A 17,602-nucleotide genomic window follows, 5' to 3' on the forward strand; every position below is an offset into this window, starting at 1 on the left:
CCTGCCATTATTCTTTTGCAAACTCTGGCAAACAAATAAATTCTGGATTTAACTGGAAGCCAATGAGTAGAAGCTAATATGGGAGTCTCGGTGATGATGAGATGAGAGATGAGATAGCCTTTATTTGTCAGTTGCAGTTGCCCACAACCGAGATGACAGACCTAGCCAACCGTACATACAATACACAAACATCACATTGGGGAGACAGGTCAGGCTAGGTAGCAAGGGGGGAAAAAAACATTGAAATGTGTAACACAGAATACAGGAATGCGCAGATATCAACACACCATAGCACAATAAACACAGACAAACAACATGGGAGAGTATTCCAGTGTGTACAGCTGATCTGGGACCGCTGCAGTCTTCGATTGCGCCTCCAGCTGATCCGGTGTCCACATCGGATGCGAGGTGAGCATGAGAGGAGGTGTTGGATCCGGGGTAGGGAGGGTGATAGCGGGGGCGTATCAGTGTACGTGTTTCGTGCGTGTCCATGTGGAGGGGTGATGAGTGAGTGCTTATCAGTGTATATGTATATGTGTGCGTGGCCATAGTTCAGCTGAGACAGTGTCCTTCGCCCTGGCAGGCTAAGTAAACAGTCTTCCAGCCAACCCAGGTGGCCTTGCATGGAATGGGAATGAACAGTCTAAACACAGTCGTTATCAGGGAGTTTTTGTTCGGCTCCAGCCTTGAGCCCACAGCTGGCGCTGAAGGGATAGTCGCATTATGATGGTGGTTTTTCGTTTATGCGAACAACTCATGAGAATTTCAAAGCTGTTCTTTGACACTGGACTCTTAATCTCCCGTTGGAGAGCAGCAAGCTTCTCCATGATGTTATCAAACTTGCGCTCCGTGGTCTTGTCATTCTTGTGCTCAAAGAGCAGATTCTGAGACGTCACGACCGCAGTGAGCGGCTCCAAGATGTGATCCAACTTTCGCTCAGAGGTCTTATTCTGAGTATTCACGGCAGCCATAAGCTTCTCCAAGATCTTAACCATGCTGCACTCAGTGAGCCCATTCTGAGAAGTCGCGCCTCGTCGCATCCTTTCAATCCCAGCGGGAAGCCTTGGGGGGTTTTGAACAGCCGTTTCCGCTTTCTCAATTCTCCGATAAGCCAGGGCCAAGCCAGCTCCGATCAGCAAGAACCCTGTTATCATGGTTCCAAATAGGTAGATATCTTCAGCGTCCTCGATTGACAGTCCCGCCAGGCACACGATCCTCCATGTCTGCCACCCGTCCATCGTGTATCCGGCAGGGAAAGTCCCTCCAGGGCACTCGGGCTCTCCCGAGCCCAGACTTCTCGTTGAGAAAAGGGTGTCAATAGCATTCAGAGACCAGTTGATCAAATCCATAATTCTCTTTTAGGTTTTAGAAACAGACTGTGAGAGAGTGTTCCAGGGAAAAGTAATACAAAAAACACAAGGGAGAGGAGAAAAAGTGCATCCGCCTCCTCCGAGAGCCAAAGACTGTACTCTCAGTGCTCTCAGTGCAGTGTTTTGGATCAGCTAAAGGTTTTTCAGAGCATTTTTAGGACAGCCTGACTCTGAAGAATTATAATAGAGTAGCAAAGGAGTAATAAACTACTTTGTCACTCAGAGGCAGGATGTCTTCATTTTGGCAATTCACAGTAATACTGGAGGCCATGTAATTCAGGAAATCCATTCAAGCATTACATAAATGTCTACAAATTAATTTATTAATAAACAGTCTTGCACATCGTTGGAAGTGTGGTGATTAATTCTTCATTTAAAAATGTTGCAGTGATGTCAGATTCATTGAAAGTCAAACTGTCATGTTTTTGCCAGCTTTGTGAGGAATATAGTGGATTAATACTATCTGTCAGATAGCTTCAAAAGATGATCCACAAGATATTCATGTGGATCATCTTCTTCTTGGAAAACAAACTCTCTGGTAAGATGTAAATGCTCCAAGTTTTATTTTGTATACATAAAATCACACACTATTACATTTTCTTGTGAGTCATGACTGTGCTGTTAATAATGGTTCTGGTCACAATCCTTACCTGAAACTCCATCAGCCATGGACACTTACTGCTTATTGTGAAAGCTTATTGTTTTCACTAATAAGCCCAGACATGAAGGTAAGACCAGATGTTTGGTATTTCTACAAACTGAGGTCCTTGATCAAAGGCCAAAACTGTGAAGTAGACAATGGCCAGATGTAACAAAAAGGTTTTGTAATTCAGGTTTTTAAAGATCATATCACTAAATCGGTTGACATTTTTTCATTACTTTGCAGGTTCTTGTGGGTCAGTGCGCTGAAGAGCAATTTGATGAGTTTGCCTTAAAGCAAATGATTAAGGAGTTTCTAGCCCAGCTGTCAAAACTCAGTGAAGCAATTACAGGAAGAAACTCTCAGCTTGAAGTACCCTCCACATATCTGAAGCTGATTAAAATAGAGATCAGCATAATTATTTAAGAAAGGCGTCAACTGGCACCACCAGGCTAACTTACATGGTAGGAGGTTAATTCATACATGCCTGACAAGGTATTTTCATGCTAGAACAGTTTTTTTGGTTGTAACTGAAAAGCTTATAGTGTTTTTATTTAGTAGTAACAGGATTATACACTTTTTTGAAACCTTACATTCATGTGGAAAGAAGAGCAACTGATTTGTGGTAGGTGGATTACTCTAATGTGGTATTGTCATGGCTGCGGAAGCAGACATGTGGAGTGGTGAGAGAAAGGACCCAAGTGCAGGCACTGATGAATGACTGACACGTGAGCTTTATTTACAGTGGGGGAAATGAAATACAAGCAAGTGCTGAACATGGCAGCGGCTAAACTAAAACAAAACCAAAACTGGGTGAAACTAAAATATGATACAAAGGAACAAAAGTCTGGGACTAGAAACCCAGGACATGAAACATAAAAACCTGAGACAGAGGAAGACACAGGGCTTAAATACACAGGCAGGACAACGAGCGATTGGGGAACAAGGTGGCAACAAAGTAGGGCTGAACGATATATCGCATTTGCGATAATATCGCGACATGATCAAGTGCAATTTTCTAACCGCAAAGGCTGCGATTATACTCTGGACATGTCCAAATTCATGGGCTGCATCCTCCTGAGGCCGCATTTGTAGACCGATTACGTCACAGCGACGCGCCGAAGGCTGTCCAAATTACTACCATATCCCAGAATTCATAGCGCGGCCCAGCCAAACTCCAGTTTCCAACAATGGCGGCCGCTACTAAGTTTTAAAATTACTCATACTAATCTTTCTGGGTCACAAAATAAACTTTTAACATATTTTCAGGCGAGAAAGTAGTTGTGTAAACATCAAATATCTGCTCGGTTTATCAAGATATCCCATATTTGCAAAAGTGCTTCGACGTTTTCAGAGGCGTCTGCTACCCACCAGCTCGACAGCTAGCCGGGAGCTCGAGGGTTACTGATGCGGCCGAGAACGGCACAACTCCCGGCACATCATTTTCAGATCACCGCGGAGTTTCGCTGCTCGGGTTAAACGTAATATATAAGTCACTTAGACAACCTAAAAATGTTATTGTTGGGCTTTTTTCAGTGTTTTGTTTGTTCGTGAGTAAATCGGTTTGGCTGAGATTAAAGTTATTAGATTAGATAAAATAAAACTTTATTAATCCCCCGGGTGGGTTCCTCCTTGGTTTTCACACAGCTGACTAAACGTCAAACAGAAAACTTATTAAACAGAAGTATGAGACAGTCGAGAATTTACACCAGTGTCTGGTTATATTTTAGATAGCAAGAAGCAGACGGCCGAGTTTATTAAACTCCACCGAGACAGCGGTGACGCTAATCAGAACTAGCCTTCTGATTAGCTAATCAGAAGGCTAGATCGTCCAATTTCACGCCTTTAAATTTTAAAGGCGTGTTTGTGTGTGTGTTTATACAATTTCTATTATGTTTGCACTTTATGTGTAATGTTACTGACTGCAGAGATCAGTAAGATGTGTGTATTTTTTATTTATTAGTTTTATTTATTTAATATTATTTTTTAATTGAATGACTGTCTAGTAGTTCACAGATGTCGAAAAACTGAGTGTGGTAAAGCCACCGATTTTTTTTATGTATATTTCTGCAATCTGCACATTGTACTGACTTTCATTTTAATGTTTACACCAGGGTTCCTTGTCAGCACTTTATGCTCAGATGTTTGTAAGCTAAAAATAAACTATTGTGTATGTTCAAATATACTGTTGTGATTGAAGAAGTTAAATAAAAATGTCAGTCATCAATTCATGCATCACCTCATGTCATCATAACAGAGGTCTGTCTTCCAGGAAAGAACAGTTTAAAATTAATGTAATATAGTATTGGCCATACTATATGATGTATTGCTTGTCTTTGTTTAATAATACAGAAGACAAAGACCTTAAAAAATAATCGCATATCGCATCGCAATCGCAATATTGGGGCAAAAAATCGCAATTAGATTATTTTCCATAATCGTTCAGCCCTACAACAAAGCCAGGACAAATCACACATAACAAGACAAAGGATGCAAAGCAGAATACCCCGACTTAAGGAAAGGACTTTCAAAGTAAAACAGGAAGCACAAGACATTCGCAGACTCAGAGACCCAGACTTGACATGACTGACTGGATATGAAACATAGAACACAGGGAAGACACAGTTACTGAAACCAGGAGCTAGAACTACAAATATAAAATGAACAGAAAACCATCAGCAAAACCAAAGCCATGAATAACAAATAATAATGGTATATAACTTAAACACAAAAGCCATGACAGGTATAGTAAAAAACATGAACTCTCCAAAGGGATTGTGTTTAGAGTCTCTTGATTATACAAACTGATCCTTGCCACCAATTGCACGCATGTCCATATACTGCGGATGCTCACATTAGAGGAGTTGGTCACTTCTAAAGCACAGTATTAGAAATAGTCCATGTACAGCATATAGCATGCACGGTGGCAGTGTACAACAATTATTCAGCTTTAACTGATCAAATGGTGAACTGCATGTACGGATCATAATTTCATCCGGTCAGATGAGTGGCAAATTCTGTGCATGATGGCCTAAATTCTACCGACAAGAGAGCACATCCATAAGTCAAAAATGAGCAGATCTAATAAGGGAAAAACAAGTAATCTAACAAAATGAATACTATGTAAGTGCAGATTTTACACATGCTCAAGAGACGGCTAAAGAAGAATCAATACAGTTTATAAGGTTGACCCCCTTTATTTGAAATCGAAGCTAGTTGTGCAGTCTTAGAGGCAGCTGTTCTCTAGAGGCTGATAAAGGGCAGGATTCATCTAGAAAAGTGCTGCTTTATTAAAATGCTTCTACTTTAAAAGATGTGTGTAGAAGAACACAAATCACCATTTAGGGTCGAGTCAGGTCCTGAGCATGCCTCTATTAATTAAGTTACTGTGCCTTGTGATTAATCCACACATTGCTGGTGTCGTTTTCTGCTGCAGGATTTGTTAAAGTTTCTGTTATTGCCTAATCTCTGAGTAGAAATGTGATTAAAACCCTGAAGCACTGCAAACCTATCGGCTCACTGCAACACAGAACTTGGCTGCCTAACACGCATCCTTGCTTTTCTTTGGATTCTCCTCCTTCTCGTGCACCACATTACTTCTACTCTGTATAAAACCAGCATTTTGTCATTGTTATTATTATTGTTATTATTACTGAGGACCAGAAATATTTGGATGTTAGCCCTATACATGCAGAGTGATTGTGAAGGATTAGAGGACAGAGCCCAAGTTTTGGCACTCGGCCACCCAAAGCAATTATGTGCTTGTTCTGGTAATACCTTCTCTCATTCCAAATAAATGAAAACGCCTGATGGCAACAATCACAACCACACCACACAGCTTAAGATGTTCTATTCTGTGTTAAAAAGGATCTTTTGTAGTAAATTATGGATGGCAAATTTAGTTCATTGTGTTTGTAGGATTTATTTAAATGCTATTTTGTTGCATTTGTTGCCTCTAGAAGCACTACATGTTTAAATGTAAGCACACAATAAATATCCACCAAAGTTGAAGGTCAACTTAATAATTTATGGATTAAAAATTGACAAAAAAAACCCTGAGAACTTAGATACCATTACCAGTGTGGTGGTTTTGTCTACACATAAAATGTACTATATAAAAATGTTAAATATTGTGTCAAGTTTGACCTCTGGCTTGTTCTAGGTCAACAGCTGATCTGAAGGCCAAAGTGATGATAAAGCTACGTATAGCTATTTAAAACTACGTTTCTCACTGCCATTGTTTGTGTTGACAAACTACAAGCATAGAGGGAATCCTATTCTAAATAATGTTTTTAAATATCACATTACTTTGTGCTTTTTTTGTACCTCTTCTTTTGTTTTTAAAGCTGTACTTAAAATTCAAATGCCACAATTAGAAAATTATACTGGTATCTGGGTATTCTAAATATCACGTTATAGTTTGCAAAAAAAAATCATGTCACATTTGACCTCTGATCTCACTTTCGCACTTCACGTCTGCCTTTCTTTCAAATTCTAAAAATCTTTAGTGAAAAGTATTGTTTGCTGCCTACAGTAGTTAGAAATGCACTGTAATATAATATTATATAATAAACTCAAGTTATTGGTGTCCAGTTATTTATAAAGCAATAAATGTTATCCATCTGTCACGCTTCCTTTTTTTTTATTGCACTACAGAAGTACGTTAAAAACAAAAAACAAAGAAAAGAAAATGAATGTATTGAAAATACAATACTTTTCCCTTAAGAGTAGATGCTGCCCACAGAGTAATGCGTTTTCTGAAGCGCAGTACTTTGAGCCGTCCAGTCTTACGTGGCTTCTGCAAGGTGCCCGATAATCCTGGCAGAGTGGGACCTCATTCTCTTTTTCTTGTCTTTGCTGCAAACTGAACTGTCCAACTACACCCGGTTATTTTTAGGCTACACCATACAGTCACAACGTCGCGAATGTAACGCAATAGCTGCTATAACATTATAAGCCATAATAACCCATAAGGTCGCCATACCATAATCGGCTGAACAGATTTAGGCAAGCCTGCGGTCATGTTATTTAGATTCGGCGTCATTCTCACTCCGGAGTCCTCGGAGGTCGACGTCTTTGTTTTGGGTTCGCGTGCTGAAATGGGGAACTGGGACCCGAACAGAGCGGTTCGGATGAAAGCCACACAGAAACTCCCGTCACCCGCAGAACCGTGTCTGTGGATCGGTGAGGTGCACCTGGCCGAGCCCCACAGAGACACACTGTGGTTCAAGTTCATCCAAAGAGTCAGAGGCACCTTTATCTGGGAAGGTACCTGTGCACTTCTGGTTTAATGCGCATCACATCTGGTTCACATGTAGGTTCCAGACGTCTCACAGATTTGCTGTAATTACTGTAAGGTTAGCGGGGAGAGACATAAATATGACTGCGCCATATTTGGTTGCTATTGTGCAATGTTTTCATAGTGCCACATGATGGCGGTAAGTGACACTAAATGTTCAGTGGCTAACAAATTGCATTGAATCTGCAAACCTAAAAAAGTTTAAAATTTCTGAAAAACATCCGAAAAAACTATTGAGTCTTTTAGTTTAAATTAACAGTTGAAATTCAGCATGTGAATATAACGGTTTACAGATAGAGTTCAGCATTTATACTTCATCATCTGCACCCAGGAATGAATGCACAGTAATGCAATACTGGATTCCTCTGAAAGTTTCTTTAACAGGTAGGATGGATAAATGGATATTTCTCATTTGAAATTAGTCATATGGTCCTACTGTTGGACACAGGGGCGTAATTTCCAGGGGGGTAAGGGGGGTTATGACCCCCCCAATAATCAGACCCAACCAATATACCCCCCCCCCCCCCCCCCCTAATAAAATTATGAATTATCTTGCATAAATAGGCTGTTGATTTTCTTTACGCATTTCAGGTATTACCAGCAAAATAGTTACATGTTTAATCATCTAGGAATTTATTTATTTATTTAGACATAGATCTTGACCCCCCCCCCAATGTTCAGCACAAAGTTACGCCGATGGTTGGACAGTTTATAACAAGGGTGTCAAACATAAGGCCCTGAGGCCAGAATCAGCCCCCGTCCCAGGGATTACTCCAATCTGCCACACTGGATAGCTTTAGAATATAAGAAGTTTTACAACTTCTCCTGTTGATAAAGAATTCCCCCCAGTGGCTATTTATAGTGCATCACAGAAATTAAGTTATTTAACAGTTAAATAACAGAAAAGTGCCTGTTTTTTGTTTGTTTTTTTACAATCACTATAGAAATGTATGCTTTTTACAGTGGGCCCAGAAAACTGAAACTCATTTCTATTTTTATGTAATTTGACATATTTTTGTCATACAGTTTAAATCATGCTGACACATTTCTTCTTCGTTTACTACAACACCATCTCTTTATCATGTAGAAAAACTGAGAAATACTGTTGAAATCTGTTTCTTATTTCAAGACATCTCAGCTAAATGTGTAGTTTAACCTCTTTACACTTTACACTCGAGATCTGGGCCGCATGTGACACACCGTGGAAAATCAGTTTGACGTCCCTGATTTATATGCATTAACGTGCTTGACATCATTGTCACCAGGAAGCGGGCCGAGCCATGACAGATGGTGTACATATGATGATAAGAATGTGGTGGATGGCGTGTACTGCCACCCGATCGGCCACTGGATAGAAGAAACGGGGCACACAGATGAGATGAGGCACACCACCAACTTTTACTTCAGTGTGGCTGGTCAGAAGGCCATGCATTTCTCCAGGTAATACAGTACATATACACGCTTTCTACATGATGTTCTAATCATAGGATAATTTGCAGTGTTATGCGTTCGTACACTTCTTAAAATTTCGGTATGTAAAGACAGTTTTTTGCACTTTTACTAAGTAATTCTATGATGATCACAGTTCAGTGGGTTAGGAAAGGCTGGTTTTATTTTATTTATTTGTTTTGGTGATTGAGGTTTGTGATTTGTGATAGAAGGATAGCAGCGAGACTGAAAGGGAACATTTAAAGGATGGTAGTGAGACCTGCTGTGATGTATGGTTTAGAGATGGTCGCTCTGACAGATTGACAGGAGGCCAAGCTGGAGGTGGCAAAGACGAAGATACTAAGATTTTCATTAAGAGTGACCAGGATGGACAGAAGTCGAAATCAGTATATCAGAGGGTCAGCTCTGGTTAAGCAGTTTGAACACAAAGCTAGAGAGGCAAGGCTGAGGTGGTTTGGACGTGAGCAGACGAGGGATAGTGTGCGTATTGGACAAAGGATGGTGAATATGGGGCTGCCAATCTGGTGACAAAGAGGAAGAGCACAGGTGTTGAAGTAAAGGCGAAGTATGCTAGCAATAAGGTCAGATGGACACAACTGGTCCATCTAATAAATAGCTCTTTAATCACCATTTTGCAACACATTTCCTTTACTCTGTGTTGCATCTTTTCTCTATAATTGTTACATCTGAGAAATCAACTGGAACAGCTTTGAAATTAATAATACATTTTATTTGTAAAGCACAAAAATGGGCATTTCTATTAAAATAACCCTCATGACTCAAGTGCAACGTCAAACTAAGATTAAGAAGCAATGTGATTCCACTGTAATTATATGGTTGACATAAAAACTAACGATATAAGTTGAGCTTAGAGTGACAAAAACTCTGAATCTATATTAGAAGATGGTCAAACAAAATTTAAAAAAACAAGCCTCACAATATGAATGGAGTGATTTAAAGAAGACACAGATGAGGCGATGCGTATTTCCTCAGGTCATTCCACTTCTGAGGAGCTCTAACCGCAAACACCTCCTTTGTCTTTAAGCATAAGGCGAGAACAGTTAACAGGTTCCTGTCCGAGGAGCTAAAGAACAAGCCTGTTGGATACTTTCATGGTTGTCAGTGGGTGACAGGTCTGGGCTGCAGGTAGGTTAGTTTAGCGCCCCAGACCCTTTTGATACGGAGCTTCCTTCTCTGAAAATGGTGTTATTGGGATGACAGCAAATGTTGATCCAACTATATACCTCATGAGGCAAAAGCCAGCTCAAGCCAGCAGTAAAGAAAAAAAGGATAGCAAAGTCAATCTGGCAACCTAGTGGAAAATAGGGTGTAGTTTATAACTTAATAACCTGAGGTGTAGAGGTGCTAGTACGCACATCTTGTTACCCTCAGACAGAGCCTGAGAGTCACCTGTGGTCCATCTGCGTTTCAAACAAGTCTCACCTCACTGAAAGTAGCTCCATGTTTAATATACAGACGTGGGAATGATTTATATATTTGCTCTGCAAACTCTCTGCAAGTAAGTGGATAAAAAAAATCTTCTCAGAAATATAGAAGTATTCCTTTGGGGGGTTCTTTGTGATTTTTAGCCATTTGGACATTAATATATTCTTTACACCATGTCTAAAACTTCCAGATTGCTACTCGTGTTGTAGCCTGGAGTATATACAAATGGAGATCCACACCACCGCTCACTCCCAACACCACACTTCCTCTTCAGCCAGATACGCGCACACACATGCATAGACGTAATAATGAAATGCAATGATTTTTGAATCTTTTCTGCAATATTTGCCTAATAATGCTATAAAACTTAGTTAGCTCCTCTGGGGGGAATTAATATATATATGATTGTTTCTTTGTTTCAGAATTAAGTTTTGGTAATGTTGCCTTCTTTTGTCGGTCTGCAGTTTTAAGAGAGACCAAAACAAGGCCAAAAAGAAGAAGGTGGGAGGTTCCTCTGCTGGAAACTGAGCCTTGGATATTATCACTATGTGGCATGTGTCTTAAAAATTATGCCTCCAAATAGTTACTTGAACAACCTTGAGAATTGCATCACCCTGTCTTCTTACACTTTTCTTACAGTTTTCAAACTTAAGCATATTCAGCAACGAGCCTTGTGCTTTCATCTGTATTGTCCATGAACGCCTAATTTCTTCTCCGTTCTGACACTAAAACGTCAGAGAAGATTTCTGCGAAGTACTTCAAGCATTAGTCGTGTCACCGTGTCCTTTCTTCCTGATAGTCATTGAGTTTAAAAACCTTCATTCTTTACAGGACAGACAAAACCTGGTTCTCGTCTTTGTTTTTTAACCTTGCCGTTCCTCATTTAGTTATAACTCCTCTGTCACTTTTAAAATGATTACCCATAAAAAAGGTAGACCACTAGCAGTTGTATTATCACCTCCTTAACCTTGCTTGGGTTCTTAAGAGAGAGGAGATGGCATCGTTCAGAATTCATTTGGATTTCTAAGGCAATTCATACAGCGCTGGTTACTTGACTGATACGTTATTCTCTTGCATTGCTTACATTGGATTTCAAGATGGTTTAAAACTGTGAAAGTGAGAAAAGATGAACTTTTAAGTACAAGTGTATTGTTAAACATATGGATATTAAGAAAGTTAATCTCGTAGTGTTGTTACTATCCTTTCTTGGGTCAAATAAAGTGTAAAAATAAGATCCCAACACCTGTTGTCAGAACATTTTCTGTCTTCATAGGTCTGTGTTAAGAGGCTTAACACTGACCTATGAATCATTCAACCATAAAAAGGGAACCTAACTCAGGGGATGAATCAGTCCTGTATGTCTCCTTCCAAAATCTAAGGAAACTGGATTAGAAAATGATGAAAAAAACAAGTGGAAGACCTACAAAATTAAAAAAAAAAAAAAAAAAAAAAAACCCCTGATGAACAGTATCTGAAAGTCATGTATTAAGAAAAATCCAGCACAGACCTGTCAAAGGCCCTAAGAAATGCACAAGGGCCAACAGTTGATCTATCTACTGTTAACTGAAGGCTTCTTAAAGATGGTCTTAATAGAAGGGTGGCCATCAAGACGGGAAAATGACGTTAAAGCTGAGATATGGCAAATTACAGTCAATGGCAACAGGTCCCGTGGAGTGATGGATCCAAATGTGAAATGGTTTTCTTTGTTGGTTGTTGGGAATCTTATCAACATTGATGGAATTATGAATGCAGAAAACTACCATCAGATTTTTATCCATCATACAATATCATCTGGAAAGCATCTAATGAGCAGCAGCTTCATTTTTCAGCATGAAAATGATCCCAACCACACTGCCAGTGCAGTAAAAGCATAGCTGGGTAGAAAGAGACCCAAAAAAAGACTATCAGCCATGGATTGGCCTCCCCAGAGCCTGCATCTCCACATAACTGGAACAGTCTTGAATCCTCTTGACAGAGAATGGAATAAAAGGCTGCCACATCCATAAAATCCAAACTCTGTTTCTGCCTTATATGCTGTATTTCCACGTATGTTTAGCATTTCAATAAATCTCCGCAATCATTTCCCACCGTATGTTCATGTTTCAATGAGCGCTACATATTGGTCTTAACTGGCAGAGATCAAGTAGTTACCGGTGCATGCCCTCCGTTTGTAAGGCACAGACTCGGTGCCATGGCATACCAGGCACTTCAGAAATTAGCCCCAGACCCCTGAGGCAGCAAGCACATAACTTGCATAAGAATGAGCTGGCTTGGCTTGTGCCATCAGGTTTTAATTTGTGTCCAAAGACCTTACAAGGCTTATGTCAAGGACCTGTGTTCAATAGGAAGCACTGTGCCTTTGTATCTTCCCTGTTAATAGCTTTTTAAATTAGTCTCTCAGACCTTGCATCCATATAGCCCAAAGTGTTACACACACTCTGCAGTAAGTCATTATAACATTCGCAGGGAGACCACTCACTTTGTAGCTGGTAAGTCATCTATCAAGCTCATATTTAGAGAGAAGGCCCAAGGCTTACTCAGCCTTTTTTTATGATGTTTATCATTTTTATTTCAACAGATTGAGACATTTGTTTTTCAGTTTGATTCACAACTAAAGACCAGAGACAAAAAAGGCATCTTTCTCATAAGATAGGATATTACTGCACTTCTAAGTGTATGAGCTCATGAAAAGGAAAAAAATAAACTCTTAGAATCGTCCAGTGCATCTTTTGTTTCCATTTTAAAATAAACTAGTAGGAAAAAATGCTACACACATTCGAAAGGTAACAAGAAATCAGGTTACGGTTACACACAACTTGTTGTTTTTCGGTTTATATTAGCTGCTTGGTTCATATAATAAGAGTCCTTCCATCCATCCATTTTCTTAACCACTTATCAAGGGTCATAGGAGGGCTCCAGCCTATCTCAGCAATTGTCAACTGGTAACCAGTCCAACACGGGGATGATAGAGAGGGGCAATTTATGCATTTAGAATTTAGAATTTGTACCATAACCAGTACTATGGGAGGAAGGCACAGTGGAAACAACAAGACTCCACACAATTCATCCACATATGACATATCACTAAACTGTGATATGATGAGGTTTGTGGGGAGGGAAAAACAGAGGTGAAGTTAAGCTCCAGATACTTCCACTGCAGAGCTGCTCTGGGACATCAGGTATTAAAGGCGTCGCCTTTGTTTTGCCTGTCAGGTCCTAGTCGCTGACTTTATGCATGCTAATGAACACCAGTGGAGTCTGCCTCAAACCAGAGTGGTCGGGAAGAAAATTAGGGGGATGAGGGGGTCAATAAAGCATCACTGCTATGAGGAACAGTGTGAAGAAGGTAAGACAATGACACATAAGTGAACCACTTTTGCTTACTGTTGACCTATAATGGTCAGCTTTGTTCTGATAGCTCTGTCATCATTGCTTTGCTTATAGGAGCACCTTGAAAGTCCTAGCTATTTCGCTGTCCATCAGCCTCTGTGTTACCTATTTTATTTGTTACCCACTGAGAGTTTTAGGCTCTCTTTATGGATTTTAAATGTGTTTTCACATTTCATTCTTCTTTATTCTTTATTATGCATATTATATACTTGATAAACACATAGTTAGAGACTGTGACACTTGAAAGTTTTTTAATGGATGGTCTGGCTGGTAGGATCTAAAAAAAATTGAGATGAAAATGCCTTGTTAGAAGGTTAGAACATTTAGCACATAATCATCACTTTAACATACAAGTAAATAATCAGTGTACACGTCTTTTTATTGACCCCAGGGTGCTGCCACGTATTTGGCTGGGCAGCTGCCCTCGACAGGTGGAACACGTGACAGTAAAGATGAAGTATGAACTGGGAATCACTGCAGTGATGAACTTCCAGACAGAGTGGGATGTGGTGAACAATTCCTACGGCTGCCGGCGTAACCCCGACGAAACCATGACCCCAGAGACCATGATGCATTTGTACAGAGACTGTGGCCTTGTGTATGTGTGGCTGCCCACACCGGACATGAGCACTGAGGGTAAGGACGATTTTCTGGTCATACAAGGTTGAAGAAAAAGCCCTTTTTAATTCCTAGTAGAACCTCTTAAGTGTGTTTAACCCCATTAAAACATTATGAACTTAGAGCTATTCAAAGGTTCAACATGAGACTGGGAATTCTGTTCGGAGGGTAAAGCCCGATGGACAGTAATAGAAAAACAAATTGAAGATGTCCAGAAAAAAAAAGTTTTATAGTCTAGGTTTAATCCATGTGTGAGAAAAGCAGGCCCTATGCCTTTGATCAATTTAATTTGGACATTCATCAAGACAGAAATGCCCATTTGATAGCAATTCTTCCACAGATGACTGAGAGTGTGAGTACGGGATGAGAACAGCCTGTATCAGCAATTATATTCCATCAGCAATTACACAGAGCAGGATATTATAAAAGGAACCATTCATTACAAATAAAGATGCAGATTTGTTTGAGTGCAGTGGGACAAAAACTGTACCTGTGGCCTGCAAGTAGAAAAAAGTGTTGTGATTAGATAAATTATCAGCATATTCTTAATCTTAGACACTGGTACATGTCTAAGATGCTGGTTTGTTCTGTGAGGTCATTTTTATCCCATGATGAATTATTTCCAATATGATGGGAGCGGTCTGTCCCAGGATCTATTCATATGGAATAAGTGATCACTGTATGCTTGGATGAGGGCGAAAATGACCTCAAAGTCATCACATTCCTACCTAATTGAACACCAATGACGGATTTTCAGCATTTCGGTATGTTTCTTTATGACCATCATCAAAACATCAAATGAGAGACTATCTTTTGGAAAAATGGCCATCTATCCCTCCATTAGAGTTGCAAGCACACTGGAACTGTTCTGGCACGATGCTGTGGCCAAACACTTTAATAGCAAATTTTGATGGGTTTTTTTTTTTCCATTTATTACCAATCTCGTTGGCCAGAAACTTTAAAAAACACATTTGAGCTATGGGAATGCATTCAGTCTTTCTTACCTATAGTAATTACAGCTACAGGTAACTGCCCCCAGCAAATTCACTGTTTATTTCTGTTTGAGTAATGTCAGTATAAAAACCACAGCCTGCAGCACAGGAGCATTACTGAGCTCGAAAAAATGTAAAGATTTAATCCATCAGGAATTAACTGACCTGTTGCTGCATGCCACAGACTGCAGTACAGACAGAAATTATGGAGAGGGGAAGAGGTTTCAGTCCTTTAATTGAAATAAGTAGGATAAGAAAAATACACAAATACTCAGTATCTCTTTTATGAGTTGCCGTCTTCTTCTGCAGGCCGGATCAGGATGCTTCCTCAGGCTGTATTCTTGCTTCATGGTCTCCTAGAGAATGGCCACACAGTCTATGTCCACTGTAACGCTGGAGTGGGGAGGTCGACTGCAGCTGTGTGTGGCCTGCTCATGTATGTCCTCGGGTGGACCCTGAGGAAGGTGCAGTACTTTGTAGCAGCAAGGAGACCAGCAGTGTACATCGATGAGGAAGCTTTAGTCAAAGCTGAGGCAGACTTCCTTCAAAAGTTTGGCCGGCTGCACTCATCTATGTCTGACCCTGAAACATGAGATCCGAGTGGCTTTGTGCTTGAAATCTGAAGCTGAATCCTTTGGACTTTCTGAGAAATAAAATGATTGAAAACTCAAAACAATTCTTGATGTGCAAAATTTTAAAAATTAAAATCTGTATCTCGACTTTAATCCAATGTATCACTTCAGCCCAAGTATCTGAGAGTGTTCTGGCAGCAGAAATGTCAATCAATCCAACTGGTGTGTGAGCTTTTAAAAGCTGGGGTAGGCAGCATGTTTTTGGCGTCACTGGGCAAATAATCCCATCTAGGCTTTCGGCGTATTGTATTTTAAATGTTCTTAAGAGGTACTCGACTCCTGCTCCTCCACTGGGCTCTTTTTTCAGGCTTCAAAAACATCTAGTCTGTTATGGGACCTTAAAAAAAAGCAGAAAGGTTATAAAGTCTTAATAGGAATCAAAGTGTGGCGGTTCAGTGGGTACTTTTTATACCACTGACTAATCTTCTGCTGTATGAATATCGTGCATACACCCATGCTCATCTGGTTGGAGGGGATTGGAGAGAGATGACAGCTGCAGGAGGAGATGTGGCTTTTAAAAAAAAATCTGGCTCCCCCTCATTCAGGGCCTTAACTCAGCCTTTAAAAATATACACATGTCCACATGGGTGCTTGTAAAAGGCCTTTTCTTTTAATGCTTTTCGAAGTTTTAATGAACAAACAAAGCTGATGTTTTGAGCAAACATTAGGTTCTCTTTTAAAAGTTTACTGCAACTAAATCGCAGGAACTATGCAGGTTGATATTTCTCATTTCCTGCGTGCAGGAAATAGGTCAATTATTAAGAGAAACATACATTTTCTGTGTTGTTTTGTGTTTGTTTGTTTTTTTTGTCATTTCTGAGAATCTCTTCTTTCTTTTCAGAAAGGAAATTTGTAATTTCCCAGGTTTTAGAGATGGAACTTAATGCTGCATGAAAATGACTCTGTGCCAAAGCTACAAATGAAAATTTAAAACTAATATATCAATAATGTCTCTCCCTGTGTGTATGAGAGGAACTCAGCTCCCGGGCATCAAAGAATATAGCTCGTTCTCTCTCTCACTCTGAGCGCTTGATAGCATTTCATGTTTTATTTACCTGACAGATGCTCTTCCAATCATCTGCTGAATAAGAAAAAACATCTCTTCTACACCGTTTTAATGCATACATAACAGCCCATTAAGACACGGAGCATTATTTGTTGTCATTTCTGAACATTTGACTACACTGTTATTGTGACGATGCTGCATTTGCTTTTCTTCAGAAGATGTTTTTGTTAAGAAAATTAGTGAATTAGAATATCAAAGATTTCTTCCCTCTAGCACAAATCTGTATACTTTTTTTATTAGTTTCTGTGAGTCTCTGCAGAAGGCAGCACCATTATGAGGGGATCAGCGGGGATGGGTGGGTGGATAGAGCTAAGCACCTGTGCTATTCAAAGTGAATCATCACGGTTTTCTAAAGATCTAAAAATATTCACAAAACTGAACATGAAGGAAAATGCTTTTCTATATTTATTTTCAGTTTTTTTGTTTTCTAAGGTATCAACATTGATTTGACAGAAAATCATGTGTTATGTTTGTGTGCATCTTATTGTATGAACAGTATATTAGTAGTGTTGGGCTTGCCGTGTCTTAGATATCAAAGTAGCTGATAAACATGCTGTAATTATTGAAATGGATTACTGTCAATGATTGATCACAAAGCATCTGAACCCCATATGATTTGCTGTTGCATGAAGTTGCATTCAAATTCAAGTGCAGAGACGACTTGCAACTGACACAGAACATTTAAAAAATGAAAGAAAAA

General features: G+C 39.8%; 1 protein-coding gene across 1 annotated transcript; it reads left to right on the forward strand.

The window, feature by feature from the left end:
- Positions 1-6,762: 6,762 nt before the first annotated feature.
- On the forward strand, positions 6,763-16,773 carry epm2a (EPM2A glucan phosphatase, laforin). The gene is made up of 4 exons (XM_026143096.1): positions 6,763-7,278; positions 8,575-8,749; positions 13,986-14,230; positions 15,514-16,773. The coding sequence occupies exons 1-4, from the start codon at positions 7,032-7,034 to the stop codon at positions 15,795-15,797; spliced, it is 951 nt and encodes a 316-aa protein (XP_025998881.1). The 5' UTR covers positions 6,763-7,031; the 3' UTR covers positions 15,798-16,773.
- Positions 16,774-17,602: the final 829 nt, after the last annotated feature.

Source organism: Astatotilapia calliptera, chromosome 15 (assembly GCF_900246225.1).
Source record: "Astatotilapia calliptera chromosome 15, fAstCal1.2, whole genome shotgun sequence".
Lineage (NCBI taxonomy): Eukaryota > Metazoa > Chordata > Actinopteri > Cichliformes > Cichlidae > Astatotilapia > Astatotilapia calliptera.

What these genes read in the sequence shown, in the direction of transcription:
- epm2a (XM_026143096.1), top strand. Translation starts at nt 7,032, where the DNA reads ATGTTATTTAGATTCGGCGTCATTCTCACTCCGGAGTCCTCGGAGGTC. An exon ending in AGGCACCTTTATCTGGGAAG is followed by an intron (nt 7,279 to 8,574) that starts GTACCTGTGCAC and finishes CATTGTCACCAG; the next exon opens with GAAGCGGGCCGAGCCATGAC. An exon ending in ACCGGACATGAGCACTGAGG is followed by an intron (nt 14,231 to 15,513) that starts GTAAGGACGATT and finishes CTTCTTCTGCAG; the next exon opens with GCCGGATCAGGATGCTTCCT.